Source organism: Molothrus aeneus, chromosome 24 (assembly GCF_037042795.1).
Source record: "Molothrus aeneus isolate 106 chromosome 24, BPBGC_Maene_1.0, whole genome shotgun sequence".
In the NCBI taxonomy this organism is placed as follows: Eukaryota; Metazoa; Chordata; class Aves; order Passeriformes; family Icteridae; genus Molothrus; species Molothrus aeneus.
In genome coordinates, this window is record NC_089669.1 from 5,443,052 (window position 1) to 5,466,601 (window position 23,550).

Sequence of the window (23,550 nt, forward strand, 5' to 3'; positions counted from 1 at the left end):
TAAACACTAACAGGTTTGGGATGTGCTGGATTGTGAGGGCACTGGTTAAACAGCCAGGTTTAGGATGTGCTGGATTGTGAGGGCACTGGTTAAACAGCCAGGTTTGGGATGTGCTGGATTGTGAGAGTGATTCCACTGGTTAAACAGCCAGGTTTAGGATGTGCTGGATTGTGAGGGCACTGGTTAAACAGCTGGCAGGTTTAGGATATGCTGGATTGTGAGGGCACTGGTTAAACAGCCAGGTTTGCCATGTGCTGGGTTGTGAGGGTGATGCCACTGGGGTCTGCTGCAGGAGATCACTCTGCAGGGGCTTCCTCTGCACCCTGGGCAGCTGCTGATGGGTTTTACTGTGGCTTGGTGGAAGGGACAGTGCCTGGCAACTGCCTGGCACCCCTTCCCTCTATGGGCAGAGCAGGAGGCAGCCCTGGTGTGTGCTTGTGTGGGTGCAGGTGCCTCCTCTTGCTCGGGATCTGCCCCTCTGTCCTCTCCATGTGGATGCCACACAGTCACTGTCCCCATTGCCAGGGGAGGGCTCAGAGCTGAGTCCCAGCTCTGGGGGATTCCCTTTCCCAGCCCTGCAGCTCCTTGGAGCCTGACATGGCTGGGGAAGATTTCTTGTCACAGCCTGCTCTGGTGGAGCCTGGTGCCAGGCTCCCCTGCCTGTGCCCCCTGGGGCTGTGGGCACCTCCCTGCCCATGCCCATGCCCAGCTTTGGCAGAGAGATGTTCCCATCCCTGCTCTGCTCTGGGATGCTGGCAGGGAGCTGAACTCCCGCTCCTCCTCTTCCCCATGCCTTCAAGCACTGAGTTCCCTGGCCAGTGTTGCATGGCTGGGAAACACAGCTGGAAAACCCAGCTGGTCCATGGTGCTGTGATCTCTGCTCATCCATTATTTCAGGCTCCACCTGCCTGAGGGAGGCATTAGGTCAAAATGTTCTCTGTTCCTTGCCCAGGTGAGGGACTGGGTTTGCTCCTGGGTACTTCAGAGTTGTCCTGTTGGCCAAGGGCTTGGCATTTACTTATTTATATTTTTATTTATTTATTCATTTTTCTTTTTTATATAAGTTATTAATGTTTATTCTATATATAACTATATATTTATTTTATCTATTTAGTTCTATTTATTTTTATTTATTTGTGTTATTTATTTATATCAATTATATATATTTTTATTCTATGTATAATTATATGTATTTATTTCTATTTATTTTTAATTTTATTTATATTTTAATTTTAATTTTATTTCTTTTATTTATATTTATATTTATTTTATTTATGTAATTTATTGATATATTTCATATCTATTTATATATAATTATATATGTTTATTTAAATTTATTTTTATCCATTTATTTATTTATATAAATACATATTATCAATTTATATAAATTTATTTATTTATATATATTATTTATATTCCTTTATTTGTATTTTGGGGAGGGGCTGGAGAGGCACCTCTTTTGTACCACCTGCTCCCACGTCTTGTGGGCAGTTTTGCTCTGGTGTTCCTGGTGGGCTCTGGGGCTGCAGAATCTCCTGCCCAGGTCAGGCTGTTGTTTCCCCAGTGGGTGCCCTGGGAGCTGCCAGCCCTGGCTCTAGGGCAGCCTTATCTCCAGGATGGGCACACCACAGTGCTGCTGGGCTGGACTGGGACATGGGGACCTTGCAGGGGCACCTGGGAGAGGGACAGATCCTGTGGGTGGGATTTGCTGAGCTGGGGGAAAGGGGAGGCTCAGTGCAGAGGGGGTGCACTGGGGTGCAGAGCTGGGGTAGGGTTAGGGGAGGTCTGTCCATCTGTCCCCATCAGACCTGGGGGTTGCTGTGCTTTGCAGGCTCGGGCTGATGGCCTGGCAGGGTCTGTTGGTGAGTGATGGTTTCCTTTAACTCCCTATTCATTGCCACACTGCTGCTGAGGCTGGTTTGGGGCTGTTCTGCATGGCTGGAGGGGAGCTGGGGCTCTGCTGGGGCGTGTGTCCCATCATATGTGCTGTCACTGGGGTTTGGTGACACTGCACCCTTCAAAGGTGACCGTGCATAAGGCACTTATGGGGTGAAGCTGGAGTCCAGGGAGACCCCAAACTGGATTGGCTCTGCTCCCCTGTCCCCTGCATCCCCTGGGCCCTGCTGGTCCCTGCCATGGGCTGGGTGTCCCTGCCACAGGCTGGGTGTCCCTGCCATGGGCTGAGTGTCCCTGCCATGGGCTGGGTGTCCCTGCCATGGGCTGAGTGTCCCTGCCACGGGCTGGGTGTCCCTGCTGCTGTCCCATGCGTGTCCCTCAGCCTGCCATGGTCCCAGCACAGAGCAGATGGTGCAGCTCACAGCCCCGTGCTCCTGCCAGAGCTAATGAGCAGCACATGGTGCCTGCCACGGCCTGATTTAAAGGTTTCCCTAAGCCTGGGAAAGTCTGGAGTGGTGGATTAGGGGGAGCCCAGGGGGCTGTGGGGTGTGAGGCAGGCTTGCCCTGCACAGGAGCAGGCTGGGGCCTGGTGGGGTGGGGTTCCTTGGGGGATGATGTAGAGTCATGTCCCCCTTTGGGCTGTGCCCAGTGGGGCTCTGGGTGCACCCCAGCTCTGTGGTGTGTCCAGGAGCTCTGTCTTGGCCCAGTGCTGATCCAGTTGTGCTGGCTGTGGAACCCTGCCTTGGCAGGGTTTGTCAGGGCACCTTGGCACAGGGGGCTCTGCGCTGTGCTCACTGCTCTGGGAGGTGCCAGGCTATATCTCTTAATTGGACTGTTTGCTGACCAGGCCTGGCAGTCTCCAGGGAGCCTGATTCAATTTTCTCTGATTGCTAAGCCACTTCCCTGCCGTGGTAATTAAATGCTGAACTTTGTCTTGGTTTGTGTCCAATATAACCTGTGTGCAGAGAGGCTGCCCTTGGCAGGCAGCCCTCTCCCTGGTCCCCATGCTCAGGCAGAATGGGGCTGGGGGATCCTTTCCCAGGCAGGGGGAAGATTCTCCTATGGGATCTGAGCCCACTGGGGAGGGTGGGCAGCCCCATCCATGCTTGAGGGGTGGGAAAACCTGGAGCACTTTGTTGTGATCCTACCCTGGGGAGCTGCTTGGCCAAGCTGAGAGCCCCACACACCTCCTCACCTGCTGGCTCTGTGGTGCCTGGGCTGTCCTTGAGCCATGGGATGTCCTGGGAGAGCACTGGAGGATGAGAGAGCTGCTCCTCCTGCCTGCCCTGGTGGGATCAGCAGCACAGCGTGGGCAGCAGCCTTGGGCAGAGGAGGTGAAGCTGGGGAGCAGAGAGGACAGCAGGGCTGGCAGGGGCTGGTGCAGGGCTGGGCTGCTGGGCAGGTGCTCCTGCAGCTTCAGTGCTGGGGGGCTGGAGGGGGCTGGTGGCCCTGGGAGCAGAGCTGGGGCCGTGGGGGGAGTGGGGAGGAGAGCAGGGCAAGCACAGGGGTGTGGGGATGGGAGTGGGGTGAATGCAGGGGTGTGGGGTGAGCACAGGTGGTGTGGGAACACAGACAGGAGCAGAATGAGTGCAGGCACTGTGGGGAGAGGAGCCAGGTGCTGTCTGGGCTTGCCCAGCCCACCTGTCCTGACAGGCTCACAGGGCTGGGCTGTGCCCCCGGTGGGCTCTGCCAGCCCACAGAGGCTGATCTGTGCCTGGCTGAGGGGCAGTGCCTCAGCAGCAGTGCTGTGGGCAGCCCAGCCTTGCCCCTCTGCAGACAAGGTGGACAAGGGGTGGTGGCTGTGAGCATCTGGGGCCTGGCACAGAGAGGGAAAATCCCATGGAGCTCTTCCAGCCATCACTCTGCAGCTCTCTGGCTCTGCTCCCTGGGCAGCCAGCCCTTCCTGGCTGGGCAGCCTCCTTGGGAGGGAAGAGGAACAGCTCTTTGTAGGGTCTGCAGGCAGCCTGCAGAGAGGTCTTGGAGGGACAGGAGCTCTTTGTGATTCCCCCCAGTCTGTGAGCAGCTGCCCTACAGCCCCCTGACAGCGCTGGGAAATGCTGTAGGGTGTGTGTGCTCAGGCTCCCCGGGAGGTGGAGCAGCCCCTGTGTGAAATGGGTGATGCTGGGTGCTGGATCTGGGTCCCAGCTGTGTGCCCACAGGCAGTTTGGTGGGGCGGGGTGGGGCTCTCACGGCTCTGGCTCCATGCTGGAGGGCTGTGGGAGTGTGCTGCTGGCTTTGGCAAACTGCTGGGGGCCACAGGATGCTCTGAACCCCTTGGGGCTGCTGTGGTGCTGGGCTGTGGGATAGGAAGCTGAGACAGCTGGGTGAGGAGGACACGAACCCAGCAGGCCACGTCAGCCAGGCTGTGCTTTCCCATGCAAGGACACAGCCTCCCTTCGGAGTGCAGGAGGCTGGGGCTGCCATGGTGTGTGCTGCCCTCACTGGGCATGCTGGCAGTGCCAGCTGACCCCATCCCTGTGCCTCTTGTAGGGCTCGAGATGCTGGAATGGGGAGATCCCCCCCAGGAGGGATCAGGGACCCCCAGGCTGACCCTGCCTGTGGAGCTGCCTCTCAGTGCCCACCTGGCACTGCTGCCTCCCCCAGCCCCTCCTGCACCCCCCAGGGCTGGCACAGGGCAGCAGTGCAGAACAGCTCCTGCATCCCCAGGATTGGCACAGGGCAGCTGTGCAGAACAGCTCCTGCATCCCCTCAGGGCACAGGGCAGCCGTGCAGAACAGCTCTGGACCCCCTCAGGGCAGCAGTGCAGAACAGCTCCTGCATCCCCTCAGGGCAGCAGTGCAGAACAGCTCCTGCATCCCCAGGGCTGGCACAGGGCAGCAGTGCAGAACAGCTCCTGCACCCCCTCAGGGCACAGGGCAGCTGTGCAGAACAGCTCTGGACCCCCTCAGGGCACAGGGCAGCAGTGCAGAACAGCTCTGGACCCCCTCAGGGCACAGGGCAGCAGTGCAGAACAGCTCTGGACCCCCTCAGGGCAGCAGTGCAGAACAGCTCCTGCATCCCCTCAGGGCAGCAGTGCAGAACAGCTCCTGCATCCCCTCAGGGCAGCAGTGCAGAACAGCTCCTGCATCCCCAGGGCTGGCACAGGGCAGCAGTGCAGAACAGCTCCTGCACCCCCTCAGGGCAGCAGTGCAGAACAGCTCTGGACCCCTTCAGGGCACAGGGCAGCAGTGCAGAACAGCTCCTGCACCCCCAGGGCTGGCACAGGGCAGCAGTGCAGAACAGCTCTGGACCCCCTCAGGGCAGCAGAGCAGAACACTCCTGCATCCCCAGGGCTGGCACAGGGCAGCAGTGCAGAACAGCTCACCCTTTGTGCCTGTCTGAGCTGCTGTGCCTCAGCTCCTGCCCCTCAGTAGCAGGATCCTGTCCCCCCTCCCCGCAGATGCTCGGTGCCCTGGCAGCCCTGCCATGGAGACAGAGCTTTCAGAGCCTGCCAGCCTGGCAGGGAGGGCAGGGACAGCACTGGGGACGCTCCAGCCGGGCTCCCCTTTGTGGGTGTCCCTGCGTGGCTCGTGCTGATGGCTGTGGATGCTGCTGCTGGATCAGGCTCCTGCTGGGAGCTCATCATCACCCAGCAGTGATGGGGAGGGGTGTTCTGCACCCCTGCCTGCCCCTCTGTGTGTCCATCCATCCATCCCTCCACCTCCTGCCTGCTGCACTGCCTGCCTGGGAAGGTTTTCTTGGCAGGAGTGTTTGGCTGGGACTGTGCAGCTCTGTCCTGGCTCTCTGTTCCTTGTCACCATCAGGGCACAGAGTGAGGGCTTGGTGTGATCCTGGTCCTGCTGGATTTCGCCTCCCTGGGCTGAGCCTGGTGTGCTCATATGGGAAGAAAGGAGCAGAGCACTGAGCAAGGTGCTGGCCTCAGGACAGGCTGTGTCAGCTTTGGGCACAGGGTGTCACCAGGGGGGCCACCAGGGCCAGCGTGGGGCTGGCTGGGCACAGCCTGCCAGGGAGAGCTGGGGCTTAGGTCACTCCTGCCAGGCTGGGGGGTGGAAGGCAGCACCCTGCTGCTGAACTGCTGGCTAATTTTGGTTGCCACTGAACAGGTAGGTTGCTAATTGTCACATAATCTGTGTCATGGGCTCTCAGGAGGGCTGCAAGGCTCTCAGTGGATGTCCCAGTCCTGCACCATGCACCCCAATGCTTTTGGCTCTGCTGTGGGTGCCATTGGCTGGCACAAGCTGTCCTCAGAGCTGTCCCCATGACCAGGTGTGGAGCAGGTTGGCTGGCAGGTGAGGGAGCAGCTCCATCGTTCACAGGTCTGACCCTGGCAGCATCACACCCAGTTCTTCTGGACCTGGGAGCAGACAGCATGTGGCCAGGAGCTTTTTTGGTAGTGGTAGGGACAAGAAGTGCCAGAACACACTCAAATGGTGACTTTATGGCCACTACAGTTGCTCATCTCTGTTGGAGACCGTGGGATGCTCAGGCAGAGGGTGGCAATAGCACTGTGACCTCTGCAGCATTACCAGCTGGGGTTGGTTGGGAACAGGGCCAAGGAGAAACCTGGGCTGCTGCTGTAGGGGATTGTCATGTTTGGCTGGAAAGCTCCTGCAGGAAAGGACCTGGGGGATGCTGGGCAGTGGTGCCTGACCATGAGCCCACGTGTGCCCAGGGGACCAAGAAGGCCAATGGCACTTGGGTTGTACCAGCCACAGGAGCAGGGCAGTGCCCATCCCTCTGAGCTGGGCACTGCTGAGGCACCTCCAGTCCTGAGGAACCCTCACAGGAAGGACATTGAGGGGCTGGAGCATGTCCAGAGAAGGGAGTGGAGCTGGGGAAGGGTCTGGAGTTCCAGGAGCAGCTGGGAAAGGGGCTCAGCCTGGAGAAAAGGAGGCTCAGGGGGGACCTTGTGGCTGTGCACAGCTCCTGACAGGAGATAGCTGGGGGGATGTTGAGCTCTGCTCCCAGGGAACAGGGACAGGAGGAGAGGGAATGGCCTCAAGTTGTCCTGGGGAGGTTTAGGTTGGATATTAGGAAAAATTTCCTCCTTGATAGAGTGGTCAGGCACAGACTGCCCAGGGCAGTGGTGGAGTTGCCATCCCTGAGGGTGTTTGAAATATGTCTGGGTGTGGCACTTGAGGACGTGGTTCATGGTGAACATGGCAGTGCTGGGGAATGGTTGGGCTTAGAGGGAGTTTTCAACCCAAACAATTCCATGATTCTACCTGTGGAGGTGTCATGGTGCCTGGGCATGGCTTGGAACTACACATGAACACCTCCCTGCCCCAGCCAGGGTCTCACATTGCCCAGTTCCCAGCCTGGTGGCATTGCTGAGAGGGCAGGGGTGCAGCACTGGTGCAGGACAGCTGGGGCAGTTGGACACTGGGGAGCAGCAGGAGCTGCACTGGCCTAGAGAAACCCTCTGAGATGTTTTTTGGTGGCTGCATGAGGCTCCCATGGTGCTTTGTGATGTCTCTGTGCTTTCCCATGTGAGTTTTGGCAGCTGGTGCCCGTCCTTGCCCTCTTGCTGCCCTCATCCACTCTCATTGCAGAGTCTGTAGTGTTTGAACACCGGCTGGCAGCAGCTCCCAGGGACATCCCTGGGTGAGGCTTGGCCAATAGCCTGAGGAGCAGGGTCTCCCTGGGGCATTCCTGCACCTCCAGTGTCCCCCTGGTGCTGGGGACACGGGACAGGGTGGCATGGGGGAGCACACTGGGAACTGGCACGTGGGTCCTCCCCAGCCCCACAGGTCCTGGGGAGAGCCAGGGTGAGGGATGGGTCTCTGGGGTGCTTGGAGCTGGCTGGACAATGATGTTTGGGGAATAGGAGTGGGGCAGATGTTGGTGTATGGGCCCTGGAACAGCCCAGCATGGCCAGGCTCAAAGTGAGTTCTTAAATCCCCTGTGGAAAATTCATGTGTGCACAGCCCTCTAGTGCTGCTGCTCATGCTGGTCCAAACCCCCCTTGCAGGTATTTAGCCCCCTGGGGGGAGTGGAGAGACAAAGAAATGTTCTGCTGAAATCCTGCTCTCATTTTTCCTGAGAGGGAAGAAAATTCCCAATGGAGTTGTGGCTCCAGTTGGTTCCTCTGCCCATTCCCTGGGGCTGCAGCTGCTGTTCATGTCTAGGGCGGGGATGAGGGAAGCACATCATCTTGCTCCAAAAGTAATTAAAGTCAGGGATAATTTTTTCTGGAGGAGGGTGGAACCCTGGGAAGGCGACAGGAACGAGTCTGGGACTGAGCACATCAGAAGCTGCTTTTTATTGTGGCTGCTGAGCTAAATATATCCACAGAGGCACAGAGCAGTTCCCACGTGTCTGCTGCTGTGTGGGGTGAGGGGTGCAGGGTGCTGGGCACTGCCTGTACCCCCACACACAGCCCAGGGCCCTCCTGGGTGGGTGAGGATCAGACACTCATGCACAGAGCTGTGCCAGGGTTTGGGTTGGATCTCAGGAAAGGTTCTTCCCCTATGGGGTACTGGCACTGCCTGCCCTGCCAGGGACACCCTGTACCCCCAAACACAGCCCAGGGCCCTCCTGGGCCTTGCTCCTGGGTGGGTGAGGATCAGACACTCATGCAAAAGCTGTGCCAGGGCAGGGAAAGGTTTCCTATCAGGGAAAGTTCTTCCCTCAGAGGGTGCTGGCACTGCCTGTACCCCCACACACAGCTCAGGACCCTCCTGGGTGGGTGAGGATCAGACACTCATGCACAGAGCTGTGCCAGGGCAGGGTCAGGCTGGATCTCAGGAACGGTTCTTCCCCCAGAGGGTGCTGGCACTGCCCAGGCTCCCCAGGAAATGGGCACAGCCCCGAGGCTGCCAGAGCTCCAGGAGGGTTTGGGCAGCGCTGCCAGGGATGCACAGGGTGGGATTTGGGGGTGTCTGTGCAGGGCAGGGGTTGGACTGGATGGTCCTGGTGGGTCCCTGCCAGCCCAGGAGATTCCTGATTCTGAGTCCCAGTGGCTGCTCAGGCCTGGATGTGGCTTGCCAGGGATGTGGTTTGAAGGAATTAATAGCTGAGTTTATGGAGCACCCGGGGACTGGAGCTGTGCAGTCATTAGCGCTAATGAGAGCTATCGGCACTGCCTCGGCTCCAAACTCCCGCTCCACGAGTCCCCTGGGAGCCCCCGGCTTCCTGCAGCCGGTGCCTCACCACGGGCAGAGCTGTGCAGGTCCTGCAGAGGGGCAGCAGTGTCTGTGAGTCCTGCAGAGGGGCAGCAGTGTCTGTGAGTCCTGCAGAGGAGCAGTGTCTGTGAGTCCTGCAGAGGGGCAGCAGTGTCTGTGAGTCCTGCAGAGGGGCAGCAGTGTCTGTGAGTCCTGCACAGGGGCAGCAGTGTCTGTGAGTCCTGCACAGGGGCAGCAGTGTCTGTGAGTCCTGCAGAGGGGCAGTGTCTGTGAGTCCTGCAGAGGGGCAGCAGTGTCTGTGAGTCCTGCAGAGGGGCAGCAGTGTCTGTGAGTCCTGCAGAGGGGCAGTGTCTGTGAGTCCTGCAGAGGGGCAGCAGTGTCTGTGGGTCCTGCACAGGGGCAGCAGTGTCTGTGAGTCCTGCAGAGGGGCAGCAGTGTCTGTGAGTCCTGCAGAGGGGCAGTGTCTGTGAGTCCTGCGGAGGGGCAGCAGTGTCTGTGAGTCCTGCAGAGGGGCAGTGTCTGTGAGTCCTGCAGAGGGGCAGTGTCTGTGAGTCCTGCACAGGGGCAGCAGTGTCTGTGAGTCCTGCAGAGGGGCAGCAGTGTCTGTGAGTCCTGCAGAGGGGCAGCAGTGTCTGTGAGTCCTGCAGAGGGGCAGCAGTGTCTGTGAGTCCTGCAGAGGGGCAGCAGCGTCTGTGAGTCCTGCACAGGGGCAGCAGTGTCTGTGAGTCCTGCAGAGGGCAATGTCTGTGAGTCCTGCAGAGGGGCAGTGTCTGTGAGTCCTGCAGTGGGGCAGCAGTGTCTGTGAGTCCTGCAGTGGGGCAGCAGTGTCTGTGAGTCCTGCAGAGGGGCAGCAGTGTCTGTGAGTCCTGCACAGGGACAGCAGTGTCTGTGAGTCCTGCAGAGGGGCAGCAGTGTCTGTGAGTCCTGCACAGGGACAGCAGTGTCTGTGAGTCCTGCAGAGGGACAGCAGTGTCTGTGAGTCCTGCAGAGGGGCAGCAGTGTCTGTGAGTCCTGCAGAGGGACAGCAGTGTCTGTGGGTCCTGCAGAGGGGCAGTGTGTGTGCAGAGGGGCAGTGTCTGTGCACAGGGGCAGTGTCTGTGCAGGTCCAGCTCTGCTCCCACATTCCCAGGCAGGGGTTGGCTGCAGTGGGTGGGATGGGATGGGTGGGTCAGGCTCTGCCCAAGCCAGGAGCCAGCTCAGCCTCGCCTGTCCCAGTCCCATCTGCAAGTCCAAGGCTGGGGACAGCTTTTGGGCTGGGTGGTGCTTTGCTTCAAACGGTGAGGACTGTATTGTCTTGTTGTGGTTTTGCATTTTGCATTTCAATCCTTTGTAGCTGGGGTTTGATGTGTCTGTGTTGGAGCGAACGGGGCTGTGCTGCCCTGACTCTGCCAGGCTGGGGCTGATCCGGTGCCACAGCCTCTGTCTGTGCCCAGCCCTGCCAGGGGCAGTGGGGTGGGTGAGCCAGGGCAGCTGTGAGGGGCTGGTGGGCTGGGGGCAGTTCTAGGTGTGTGTGTGCCCAGCCCTGCCTGTCACCCATTCGTGGAGGTGCCTGGTGGTGTTTCTGGGTGTGTCACCTCCTGGAGGTGCCTGGTGGTGTTTCTGGGTGTGTCACCCCCTGTTCTCAGCTGCAAACAGGTCAGGGTTATGGCTGGCTGCAGGAGCTGAAGCATCCCCTGCTCTGTATGCTCTGTGCTTCAGGCAGAGCTGCTGTCTGTCCCCTGCCTGCATGAGCCACGTTTCCAGCAGGTGTTGTAGGATGTCCTGAGCTCAAAGGGACCCACAGGGTTCTCTGACTCCAGCTCCTGGTGCTGTGCAGGACACCCCAACAATCCCACCCTAGGCATGTCTGGCAGTGCTGTCCAAACACTCCTGGAGCTCTGGCAGCCTCGGGGCCATGCCCAGCACCTCTGTGGGAAGAACCTTTTTCTAATACCCAGTCCTGGCACAGCTCAGGCTGTTGCATTGGGTCCTGTCACTGTCACAGAGAGCAGAAATCAGAACTGCTCCTTGTCAGGAAGCTGCAAACCTCAACAGGTCTGACCTCTGGCTGCTTTTGTCCAGTCTGAACAAGCCAAGTGACCTCAACTGCTTCTCAAATGGCTCCTCAAGGCCCTTCACCATTCTTATGTTCCCCCCTCTGGACACTCCCTGATACCTTTCTGTCCTTCTTACACTGTGGTGCCCCAAACTGCTCAGCACTCAAGGTGAGGCTGCAGCAGTGCAGGGCAGTGAGGAGCAGTTCTTTTCCCCCTGTTGTGCTGGACTGGGCACACTCTGGGACATGGTTCACAGGATGGGCTCTGCTCTCCTCCTCAGGGCCACACTGGTGTCCCCCAGGCCTGTGCTGCCCTCACCCTGCTTCTCTTCCCATAGGATCCGTCCTCAGCTGCCCAAAGAGAAGATAGAGGGATGTCACATCTGTACTTCAGTGACACCTGGTGAGCCCCAGGTGCTGCTGGGCAAGGACAAGGCCTTCACCTATGACTTTGTCTTTGACCTGGACACGTGGCAGGAGAGGATCTACACGACGTGCATGGGGAAGCTCATCGAGGGCTGCTTTGAGGGCTACAATGCCACTGTGCTGGCCTATGGGCAGGTATGGGCTCTGCCCTCAGTGTGGGCTCTCCAGGGAGGCTGGACAGGGCACCTGGGGAGGCTGAGGAAGGTGGAGGGTGTGGAGTATTGATATATTACCAATATAGCCAGACAGGATGTGCCTGAGCTTGTCTGGCCCTTGCTGCTGAACCAAATAGTGGCAACTGTGGTGTTTGACCCCAGAGACACTTTTGGCTGGCTGGGTGTGTGGTGTTTCACCCCACAGACACTTTTGCCTGGCTGGGTGTGTGGTGTTTCACCCCACAGACACTTTTGGCTGGCTGGGTGTGTGGTGTTTCACCCCACAGACACTTTTGCCTGCCTGGGTGTGTGGTGTTTTCACCCCACAGACACTTTTGGCTGCTGGGTGTGTGGTGTTTCACCCCACAGACACTTTTGCCTGTCTGGTGCTGCAGCTGGGCACTGCAGACAAGTCCAGGCCTGCAGGAGCTCTGGTGGTGCTGGGATGGAGCTTCCCCCCATAACAGGGGCTGCTCCTGGGGTTTCCCTCTGTGGAGAAGCTTTAAGGGGATGGTGAAGGAAAGGAGTCGGTTCTGATGGAGGGTTTGGATCCAGAGCTTTATTCTGGCCCTCAGGCCTCTGAATGCAGCACCAGCTCCAACAGAACTCCCTGAGCCCGTGGCTGCCGCTCCTTTAACCCCGGGGAGAGGGGCAGGGAAGGGGCAGGGAGGCACCAAGCAGGGACAGGAGGGGAGGGACAAAGGGACAAAGGACACCTGGATGGCCCAATGCCCCCCAGGGGTAGAGGGCATCCTTTGGATCTGCCAATCACTCAATGCCCTTCTGGAATGCCAGGAGTGCCAGACAGTGCTGGGAGGGGAAAGGAGAGGTGACTGACACAGCTGGCAGGGAATTATCAGGGGAGGGACCCGGGGTTCTGAGGTAAACCCTGAAATCACAACGAAACAGTGGAGGATCTCACCCAGGTGAGGATCTCACCCAGGAACCTGCAATCTTTGGGTGACCCAGCACTCTGCACTGGGATGTGCAACAGTGACACTGAATGGTGGCAGCAGGGAGGACACATGAGCAGGGGTGTCCCTCCAGCCCAGGCTGAGAAGGGCTGCAGAGTTAGGATATGGATGGAGTCCGCTCCAGAGCAGCAGAGCTTTCCTGCTTGTTCAGCCTCTGAAAGTGACGTGGAAATTAGGAAAAGTGAAGTTACTGAGGTAATAGTGGATGATGAGACAGAACTTATATTTGTACTCTGTAAGGAGGTGAGATCCTGGGTGTGGAGAGAACAGTTGTCCCTGGTTGGGTGAGAGCTGGGAGCAGGGATGGCCTTGGGTGGGAGGAGGGGGTGGCAGGGCTGGCAGTGTGGGGCTGATGTGTCACTGGGGGTCACAGTGGCTCAGCAAGGGCGTTTGGGGAGCCTGAAGTAGCAGAGGGAGAATATGGGGTGTATTGGGCAGAGCTGAGCCTGGGAGGGCCCAGCCAGCTCCTGTCCCTGTCTCTGCACAGACTGGAGCAGGGAAGACCTACACCATGGGCACTGGCTTCGACATGAGCATCTCAGAGGAGGAGCAGGGCATCATCCCCCGCGCCATCAGCCACCTCTTCAGCGGCATCGAGGAGCGGCGGCGGGCGGCGCAGAGCCAGGGCCTGGCAGCGCCCGAGTTCAAAGTCAGCGCCCAGTTCCTGGAGGTGAGTGGGTAATGGCAGGTCTGGGGTAATAACCTCTCATTTGGCCTTATCATAAAGCAGAGCAGTAGGGCTCAGGAGCTCAGTCCCTGGGTAGGGACCGGGTGCCCGAGGCTCGCTTGCTCATGCCAAGGCCGCAGGGCTGCCATCTAGCAAGCACGGTGATTATCAGCTTATTAAATATTAAACCCCGAATGTTTCGGGGTGTGTCCTGCCTGGCTTCGTCTGGCCTCGCTGCTGGACCAAAGGCGGCAGCTGTGGCGTTTTTCACCCCAGAGATGCCTTTGGCTGGCTGGGTGCTGCAGCTGGGCGCTCAGAACAAGTCCAGGCAAAATAGGAACTCAGTTTACCTTTGGTGGAAAAGGTTCAGACGGTGAAGAGAAAAGGAGCGGGTTCTGCCGTGTAGCTTAGATCCAGAGTTTATTGTAGCATGGTAGATTTCTGAGTCTGGCAACAGCTCCAGACCGACAGACAGAGACAGGACCACGGCAGAGACACAGCAGAGACCCCGACCGCGTGGTCTCGTGTCCTTTTTAAGCCCCGGGGACAGAGGGAGGGGACGGACAGGTGAGGGCCAACCAGGTGTGAGCAGGGGAAGGCTCAGGGGATGTGGACGCCAGGACAAACCAATGAGCCCAGGCCTGGGGGAGTTTGCCCATCACACGACGCCTTGCTGGAAGGTGCCAGGCAGGAGGGCACAGGGGGAGGGTGAAAGGTTGGCATCCTTGAGGGGGTTGGGATAGGTGAGACAGGAAATGGTGACACACTGCAACATCAGCTCTATAGTGATTGCAAGCTCTCAGGATTTCAGCTCTGCTTGCTAGGCAGTGGTGCCCTGGGCTGGAGGCTGCAGCAGACGGAGAGAGAGGAGAAGGAGAAGGCGCAGGCTGTTCCACGGAGATGGCTTTATTTGGGGAGGTCCGTGAAGGGTCTCTGCTCTTCTTCTTTCTCCCCTAATGGGGTACAGTATGCTTCTTTTATAGGGCTGGAAAGGATCCAAGCTTGACCAATGGGTAAGGGGTTAACATGACATTGCCTTATAGGGTTACAGAGATAGGTTAAGGGGTGGAGGACAAGGAAACAGGAATTTTCTTTTGCTGTTTCAGCATTCCTATTGTTCATATCCTCCATGGTGCTTTTCCTAAATCTATGGGGTTTACTACACTGGGGGACACCATGGCCCTTGCTTCTGTGCCTTGGGCTCCTCCAGATCTTCCTGACAGAGCTGCACCCTGTGACAGGCATGGGGCTGTGTGCTGGTGCAGTGGGTGGAGGGAGCTCCCACCATGGGGAAGGGTGGTATGGCTTGGTCCCCTGGGGATCCGGGGGCTCTGGGCTGCCTTACCCCTGTTTGAGGTCAAGGATAGCCCTTTCTTCTCCTCCTGTTTCACTCTGGACCAGAGCTCCCAGTGAAACAGGAGGAGGAGAAAGTGCCACCCTGGGGGGGGTTGGGGAAGGACTGGGCTATTTTCCATGTCCTTTGTTGCATCTCTGACCTTGAGAATGCATCCTCTCCTGCCTCTGCCCAGGCTTCTTCTGTTCAAAACCTCTTCCATTAACTGCTTCACTCCCTGGAGAAGTTTGTCCTGGGAAGCACATGGACCTTGTATGTTGGCAGCATTTTTCCTGGGGGTTGCTCCTGGGCTGAAAAAACAAAGAGGTGCAAGTGGGAACTGTTTTAAGGCCCCAGTGAGAAAGCAGAGGGTGGTGCTCAGCAAAGCTGAGCTCCCAAGCAAGCTTCATCTGGTTGAGGCTGAGGTTTTGAGAGGAGATGGGCAGGGAGGGGCCCTGTGCTGTGATCTTGCCTCCTGGTGGCTTTGTTGGCCATCACATCTGGGTGTCTTCAGATGCTGATGGCTTGGAGAGGGCCCAAAGTCACTTCCTACCCATGTCTCCATCTGCAGAGCCCCTGTGGTGCTGTTGTGTCCTCCCATTCCCCTCACTTGGCCCATCCAAGCTCCTGGTTTTCTGCCCAGTTGTGATCAGTGTGTGGGGCTTCTCTTGAGCGATCCTTTGTGCTGGGCTGGAAATGGGGACAATTTCCTGCCTGTCCTGAAGTCCTGCATGGCTAAAGCAGCACATGGCCACATCAGGCACTGGTCACCAACCCTGGTGTCCTGGCAGGGGCACAGGACTTGTTCTGGCTGATCCCTGTCTTGTGACTTTGCTGCTGGGAGCAGGTTTAAACCCTTGAGGAGCCTGGTGGCACCAGGAGCACCAGGGATGGATTAGTCTGATCCCTTGTGCTGGCCAGGAACCTGCAGTCCTAGGGTGACTCAGCCCTGTGCACTGGGATGTGGGTGCAAGAGTGACACTGAATGGTGGCAGCAGGGGGACAGATGGGCAGGGGTGTCCCTCCAGCCCAGGCTGAGAGGGGCTGCAGAGTGAGGATATGGATGGAGTGAGCTCTGGCAGGGCTTTCCTGCTTGTTCAGCACTCCCTGGTCCCCCTCATTCCCTGCACACCTGACAGAGATGCCTTGAGCTGTGATGAGAGTGGGGTTTCACTGGCTCCTGTGGCCAGGTGAGCCAGGAAGGTCAGGGGGATGTGGAGCTCCTGGGTGTCTGCTCAGTGGAGCTGCCTGTGTGCACCAGGAACTGAACAGGTTTGGGCAGCAGAAGCCAACCCAAAGCTCAGAGCTTTGCATGGAAGCTCTGGAGCACCAGTGTGATGAGGAGAGGCTGGGGGAACTGGGGGGCTCAGCCTGGACAAGAGGAGGCTCAGGGGGATCTTCTTGGGGATCTTCTTTCTCTCTACAGCTTCCTGAGAGGAGGGTGGGGCTGGACAGGGGTCGAGCTCTGCTCCCAGGAACAAGGAACAGGAAGAGAGGAAACAGCCTCAAGTTGTGCCAGTTGAGGTTTAGGTTGGATATTAGGAAAAATTCCTTCCCTGAAGTTGTAGTATGGCATTGGCACAGGCTGCCCTGGGCAGAGGTGGAGTCACCATCCCTGGAAGTGGTCAGAAGATGTGTGGGTTTAGTGGTGAACATGGTAGAGCTGGGATGAATGGTTGGACTTGATGGTCTTGGAGGGCTTTTCCAGTCTGAAGAGTTCCACAATTCTGTGCTTGTGCCTCTTCTGGTGCACATGCACCAGAGTCACCATCCCTGGAGGTGTTCAGCAGATGTGGGGTGTGGCATTTGGGGACATGGTTTAGTGGTGAACATGGCAGTGCCAGGGTAAATGGTTGGACTTGATGATCTTGGAGGGCTTTTCCAGTCTGAAGGATTCCACAGTTCTGTGCTTGTGCCTCCTCTGATGCACATGCACACACCCCAGCTCCCTGCCCAGCCTTGCAGGCAGTGTGAGCACACACAGCTATGGGGGAGTGGCAGCAGGTGCCAGAGGGCAGCTCCTGCCAGTCCTGCAGTGCCAGAGGGCAGCTCCTGCCAGTCCTGCAGTGCCAGAGCAGTTCCTGCAGTGCCAGGGCAGCTCCTGCAGTGCCAGGGCAGCTCCTGCCAGTCCTGCAGTGCCAGAGGGCAGCTCCTGCCAGTCCTGCAGTGCCAGAGCAGTTCCTGCAGTGCCAGGGCAGCTCCTGCCCATCCTGCAGTGCCAGGCTTGAGCAGCCTCGTGCTTCCCCTGCTCACCCCACACCCACTGCTGCCCTGCCCAGCTCTACAACGAGGAGATCCTGGACCTGTTTGACAGCACCCGCGACCCCGACTCGCGCCACCGCAAATCCAACATCAAAATCCACGAGGATGCCAGTGGGAGCATCTACACCACAGGGGTCACCTCACGCCTCATCAGCTCCCAGGATGAGGTGGGTGCAGCATGGGGCAGACACAGAGCAGGGGTGGCAGCTGAGTGGGGGGATGTCAGAACTCAGCGCATCCCTCTGGGTGTCCAGAGTTGCCAAAGCCCCTCTTGGGGAGCTTAGAGACCCTGGCACACAGCCCAGAACACCTGGGGATGTAATTATGACCTGTACCAGCTTTGTATGAAGACCTGAAAGTCACAGAAGTTTAAATAATGTAATAATAAAATTATCACCAGGTGAAAGGGTAGATTTTGGGATTTTTAGAATGAGGGTTTTGGGGATAAGATGGAGGGACTTGGGCGTGTCCAGCCTTTCTTCTTCTTTACCTCCATCTTCTGCTGTGATGCTGGCACTTTGGGATTAGTTTAGAATAGAAGCTCACTGTCTAAAATAATTGATAAGTATTAGAAAGTAACTGTAAATATGTTATATGTAGTTTGTAGTATAAAAAACCAGCACCATCCTGGGGGTGGTCAGAGTGCCTACACTGCATACAACAGACTCCAGGTCACACACTGAGCAACCATATATGCATTTGGAAACTCAGATTAATTTTAAATGGGACTCTTACTTGGAGATGAAAACTTCCAGTGGAAATCCTATTAATTCACATACACCTTTCCTGAGAATCCTCATAACCAATACACAGGAATGTTATCCTAAGGGATTGGGACCCATGCCAGAGAGTTAATTTGCAAGTTACAGTAGGCTGCCCTGCTGAGTGGACCTCGGCTGAGCAGGAGAAAAATTTTATAGATAAGATATAATAAACAACTTTAAGAACAAAAACTGAAGAACTCCAGCTTGTTCTTCGGACGTGCAGGCTGAAACAGAGACTTTTCACATATCTCAGAGCTGCAATAACAGCAAAACTCCCGAGAGGGGGAGATCTCTCCCAGGGTGGGAGTGCAGTCCTGGGGGTGTTCTGGAAAAGGTCAGAGTGTCCCCTGAGCTGCACAGGGTCTGTCCTGACTCCCTAGAAGGGTGCTTTAAGGTTTCCTTCCCTGCCTGGTGTTGTTGCAGCTGATCCAGTGCCTAAAGCAAGGAGCTCTTTCCCGCACCACAGCCAGCACCCAGATGAACGTGCAGAGCTCCAGATCCCATGCCATCTTCACTATTCACCTGTGCCAGACAAGAGTGTGTGCCCGCCCAGAGCTGGTGAGATGTGCTCCTGCCTCATGGCCAGGCTGTTCTTGGGTTCCCTACCCAGGTGATGAATGAAGTTCCCTTGGGAAGGGGAGAGGGTTTGAAGTCTAAGAGAAGCAGGGATTTCTCTTTCCAGTCACAGCCTGCATTAGGGTTTAATGGGTGCTGAGGGTGAGCTGATCTGAGGCAGGATGGCTCAGAGCAAGCTGCTCTTGGGATGCTGTCCCCATCTCTGGGGGGCTGGATATGGAGGGTGAACGCTCAGACTCTGGCTGACACCTGAGTGAAGGCCAGGGAGCCTCTGCCTGCTGCAGTGTGAGGTGCTGACCCCTATTGTGTCCCTGGCTGCAGGTGAATGAGGAGGTGAGCAGCCTTCTGGATGGATCCCAACCTGCTGCTGAGTACGAGACCTTGACAGCCAAGTTTCACTTTGTGGACCTGGCTGGCTCAGAGAGGCTGAAGCGGACGGGTGCCACGGGCGAGAGAGCCAAGGAGGGCATCTCCATCAACTGTGGGCTGGTAGGGCTGCACTGCTGGGCAGGGGGGGGGACAGGGCAAGGCCTGCCAGGGGAAGCCTCTAACACTTCTGGGTCTTGCCTGGAGCTGCCCTGGGCTGTTGGGGAACTGCTGTCGTGGCTGGGGTTTGTGCTGCCTGTGCCTGATGGGGAGAACACGCAGTGCCAGTGGTGGGAGCACAGCTCTGCTGCCAAAGGAGACTCCTGCTGTGGGGAGGGGTGCAGCTGGGCACAGGGGTGCAGCTCCCAATAGGGTGAGATCTGCTAATCAGAGCTAAAAACCCCACTGTGGGGCTTGATGCTTCTTCTCAGTGCAGCATGGAGAGAGGCACAGCCCAGGCTAAGGGGAGCCCCACGCCTGCCCCTTGTGCAACCCAAACCTGTGCTACAGTGTGTGCCCCAGGCCTGAGGTGCTGTACCCTCAGCCAGGGCTGAATCTGGGGGGGCTTCCCTTTGTGTTGGTAGCTGGCCTTGGGGAATGTCATCAGTGCCCTTGGAGACCAGAGCAAGAAGGTCGTGCATGTGCCCTACCGCGACTCCAAGCTCACCCGCCTGCTGCAGGATTCCCTCGGGGGCAACAGGTAAGGGGGACCCAGGTGGGGGCTGAGCTTGGGCTGCAGGGGCTGTCCCCTTGCCCACGGGGCTGAGGGGGCTCTGGAGCTATGGAGGAGCTGTCTCAGGACTCCAGTGGCTGCTTGGTGAGGGAGAGATGCCTTCTTCCAGGCACGGCATGACTTTGCAGATGTAAAGACATCATCAGCCTCAGGTGCAATCAGCAGCTTTGGCAGAATCAGCTGATGCAAAACCCTCCTGAGCCCTGACAGATCTGGGACTTGGCAAGTGTTGGTGCCCAGAATGGGATTGAATTCCCTGCCTCTTCTCCAAAGAGGGAGGCATTGAGGAAGGGCTGCCTTTCCCAGTGCTGTGTGATGTGCTTGGGGGGTCTTGTGGGTGCTCTGGCTGCTCTAGCTCTGGGAGGGATGAACCCAGTTCATAGCTTGTTTTAAAACCCAGAAGGGCCCAGAATGGGTGTCTGGGGGCACGTGGTCTGTGCTGAGCCCTGGGTTTGTACCTGCTGGGTTGCTGAGCTGTGCAGGGACTGTCTTTCACCCTGCCCTTGCATCCCCAAGCCAAACCATCATGATTGCCTGTGTGAGCCCCTCTGACCGGGATTTCATGGAGACCCTGAACACTCTCAAGTACGCCAACCGCGCTCGCAACATCAAGAACAAGGTGGTGGTGAACCAGGACAAGACGAGCCAGCAGATCAGCGCCCTGCGCGCCGAGATCGCCCGGCTGCAGATGGAGCTCATGGAGTACAAGGCAGTGAGTGGGGCCAGGTCCTGCTGTGCCCAGCAAGGGAAGCACTGCAGCCAGCTGTTCACTGCCCCCCAGTGGGATGGGGTGTCCCTGCTGTGAGCAGGTTTGCCCCCGAGCAGGCTGCACGGGCCAGAGAGCTCAGTCCTTTATGGGGACAGACTGCCCAAAACCCAAGCAGCTCTCAGCTGCTGGCTGCCTTTAGCAAACATAAGGGATATCAGCTCTTTAGTGATTATCAACTCTTTTGAGTTCAGCTCTTTTGCTTGCTAAGGTGCTGCAGGCCAGCTGGCAGACGCAGAGAGAGAGAGAAGGCTGCTCTGGAGTTCTACAGCAATGTCTTTACTGGGGGTCTGTGAAGGGTCACAGCGATGGCTCTTCTACCAGAATGGGCTAAAACAGCCCATTCTATAGGGTATAGAGGGATCAGAAATTGTCCAATAGCAGGGGTTAAGGAGAAGCGACCTATGGGGTTACAGAGAGATAAGCTGGGGTCTGAAAGGCAGAAGACGGGCTTGCCATGACTTGGCATTTCCTATCTTCAGGCGTCTGCTCTCCACAGGGCCCTAGCAAGCCCATGGCCTGCTACAATGGGGGAGAGAGTTGAGAGAGTAACAGTGAGAAAATTCCTTGGTTTAGACACAGTTTAAGAAGTAAAGCAAACCAAGGAATTCATTCCCCGTGTCCCATCACAGGGAGGTGTTCAGCCATGCCCAGCCCAGCAGAGCTCTGTCAAGTCTAACAGTGACTTGGGACAACGCTCCAGGCATCCCCTGTTTCTTCTTCCTTCCCCCAGCTTTATATGCTGAGCATCACATCCTGTGGTTTGGGATATCCCTGTGGTGAGTGGGGGACAGCTGTTCTGGCTGTGTCCCCCCAGCTCCTTGTGCACCCCTGGCCCAATGCTGGTGGGGGCAGAACAGCTCCTGACTCAGCAGAAGCTAAAATCATCCCTGTGGGATCAGTGCTGTTCTCAGCACAGATCCCAAACACAGCACCACACAAAAGCTGCTGTGAGGAAAATGAACTCCACCAAAGGCAAACCCAGCTGATGGAGCAACCCTGGTCAGGAGGCAGAGACAGGTGCAGAAAGGGCCTTCCTTGTGTTTAAATTGGGGCAGGTTTAGTGGGACAGACCCTCCTGCCTCCCATCCTCTGCCCCCTAGGAGAAACTGCTAGGAGGAGTCAGGAGGCTTAAGAAACAGGATCTCGGCTCAGGACCTTGGCCAGGTTTTGGGGGTGGTAAGGCCGGGAGAAGCCCTGAAGCCTCTCCCACCCTCTGCATGTTCAGCTCAGGCTCTCCTGGTCCCTGCAGGTTTGTCCCTGCTCTCTGTCTGGGGCTGTCCCAGGGGTGCACTTGTGGGTCTGTGTGTCCCAGGCAGGTCTCCGTGCCCCAGCTTGCCCTGCCCTTAGGGGCTCCCCTCCTGTGTCCCCAGGGCAAGCGGGTGATCGGGGAGGATGGCACGGAGGGCTACAGCGACCTGTTCCGGGAGAACGCCATGCTGCAGAAGGAGAACAGCGCGCTGCGCATGCGCGTCAAGGCCATGCAGGAGGCCATCGACGCCATCAACAGCAGGGTCACCTACCTCATGAGCCAGGAGGCCAACATGATGCTGGCCAAAGCAGGTGGGGCTGGGCTGGTACGTGGCATGGGGGGTCAGCAGCTGGGCCAGGGGCTGGGGGACAGCAGGGTGTGCCTCTCTCACCGGTGCCTGTGCGCTGCAGGTGACGGGAACGAAGCCATCGGCACCCTGATCCAGAACTACATCCGGGAGATTGAGGAGCTGAGGTGAGCGGGCACTCAGCTGGGGGGTCTGGGCTCCTGGGGCCAGGAGGCTCACACAGCTCAGTGCCTCCAGCATGGCTGGGGTGGACTGGAAGCACTGCTGCTACACAGGGTTGAAGGAGGCCCAGCCTTGGTGCCAGACAGTGCTTTGGCTATTGTTGCCCCTTGGTATGGGCTTTGATGGAGGGGGAAGTTCTATTTGAAGTGCCTGGGGTCTTTCAGGGACTGCTGCCTCCCGCAGTGGGTCATGCCAGTCTCTTGGTTGATCCTGGTCCCCTGTCTGGCAGCATTATGGCTTTCTGACCCATCATTAGGGGAAATGGCTTAATAGTGACTCTGTCTCTGGCTCACACCATCCGAGCACATCATGTTCAGTCTGTAGAAGACTGGGGAGACCTTAGAGCCCCTTCCACTGCCTAAAGGAGGCTATAAGAAAGAGGGAGAGCGCTGTTTTTTTTTTTTTTTTTAATGTGGACAGATAGCTATAGCACAAGGGAAAATAGCTTGAAACTAAAAGCGGAGAGATTTAAATTAGAAGTTAGGAAGAAATTCTTCCCTATGAGGGTGTTGAGGCGGTGGCGCAGTTTGCCCAAAGGAGCTGTGGTTATTCCACATCTGCAAGTCTATGGAGCTTGCAGCAACCTGCTCTAGTGGAAGGTGTCCCTGCCCCTTCCATAGCAGGAATGTGGACCGAGATGAGGTTTAAAGTCCCTTCCAGCCCAAACCACCCTGTGATTCTAAACCCAGGCAAGACCCCCTGTCAGGCCAGTGGGATGGCCCCTGTTGGACTGTGCTGTTTGCACTCCCTAGGACGAAGCTGCTGGAGAGCGAGTCCATGAATGAGTCCCTGCGGCGCAGCCTCTCGCGGGTCTCTGCGCGGGGCCCCTTCCCCGTGGGCTCCTCACCGGGCGCGGGCCTGGCCGGGCTCTGCAGCCCCGCGGCTGCGCTGGACACCGAGGCCTCCGACGTGCTCCGAAGGGCCAAGCAGGACCTGGAGCGCCTCAAGAAGAAGGAGCGGCGGCAGCAGAGGAAGAGGTGAGGGGAGGTGTTGGCAAGGGGGAGGCTCAATCTGTCCCTGTGGGGCTGAGTCTCCTGTTTCCCCTCTCTCTGCTACAGCCAGAGCCCACATGCCCGCCTTCCCCTCCCAGCTCTGCCCTGCCCTTGGTCTCCTGCTCCCCATCATGGAATTCCAGAGGCTGTTTTACCCAAAGGGTCCAAAAGCAGCGGGAAGGGGAGGGTGGCCCAGCAGAAGCTGTTTCTGGCCTCTCTCATGCTGGGACTCACCAGACCCCCTCTGTTCCCCCCCAGCCCAGAGAAGGAGGCATTTAAGAAGAGGCAGAAACTGCAGCAGGACAATGGGGAGGAGACGGATGAAAATGAGGTGGAAGAGGTGAGTGGGCATTGTGTTCATGCTGTGGGGGTGTCTGGGTGTGGAGCACTGAAACTGCCACACGTGGGACAGGGACCAAGCTCAGCCTGGCCCTGAAGCAGGCTGGAAGGGTCACTCTGCTGAGGACTCCATGCTGGAGCATGGTGGAAGCTGGGTACTCCCCAGTCAGCCTGGATGTAGAATGAGGAGTCCATGTTTTTGGGGGCTTGGTTTCAATCAGCATAGATGAAGAGGGGTCAGCTGGGAAGGGATGAATGGGTCAAATTGCTGTTCCTCTCAACAGTATGTGCTGGGGGTCCAGAAATGGTGCTGCAGCCCCTGGGCATCCTGTGTGGGAGGCTGAGTCCCACTTGGGGGGCTGTGGCCCATTGCTGTTGGGTGAGCTCAGGTTTGGAGGAG

At 57.6% G+C, this 23,550-nt stretch overlaps 1 protein-coding gene across 1 annotated transcript in view; it reads left to right on the top strand.

Annotated features, from left to right (window-relative positions):
* KIF21B (kinesin family member 21B) overlaps positions 1 to 23,550 on the top strand; it is a 59,382-nt gene that overhangs the window by 6,614 nt on the left and 29,218 nt on the right. Inside the window, exons 2-12 of the mRNA XM_066565094.1 lie at positions 11,355 to 11,577; positions 13,059 to 13,241; positions 16,851 to 17,000; positions 18,021 to 18,155; positions 18,495 to 18,662; positions 19,124 to 19,239; positions 19,789 to 19,984; positions 21,412 to 21,601; positions 21,701 to 21,764; positions 22,572 to 22,796; positions 23,070 to 23,151. Coding sequence (XP_066421191.1) covers positions 11,355 to 11,577; positions 13,059 to 13,241; positions 16,851 to 17,000; positions 18,021 to 18,155; positions 18,495 to 18,662; positions 19,124 to 19,239; positions 19,789 to 19,984; positions 21,412 to 21,601; positions 21,701 to 21,764; positions 22,572 to 22,796; positions 23,070 to 23,151 — 1,732 coding nt within the window. The remainder of the gene's footprint in view (positions 1 to 11,354; positions 11,578 to 13,058; positions 13,242 to 16,850; positions 17,001 to 18,020; positions 18,156 to 18,494; positions 18,663 to 19,123; positions 19,240 to 19,788; positions 19,985 to 21,411; positions 21,602 to 21,700; positions 21,765 to 22,571; positions 22,797 to 23,069; positions 23,152 to 23,550) is intronic.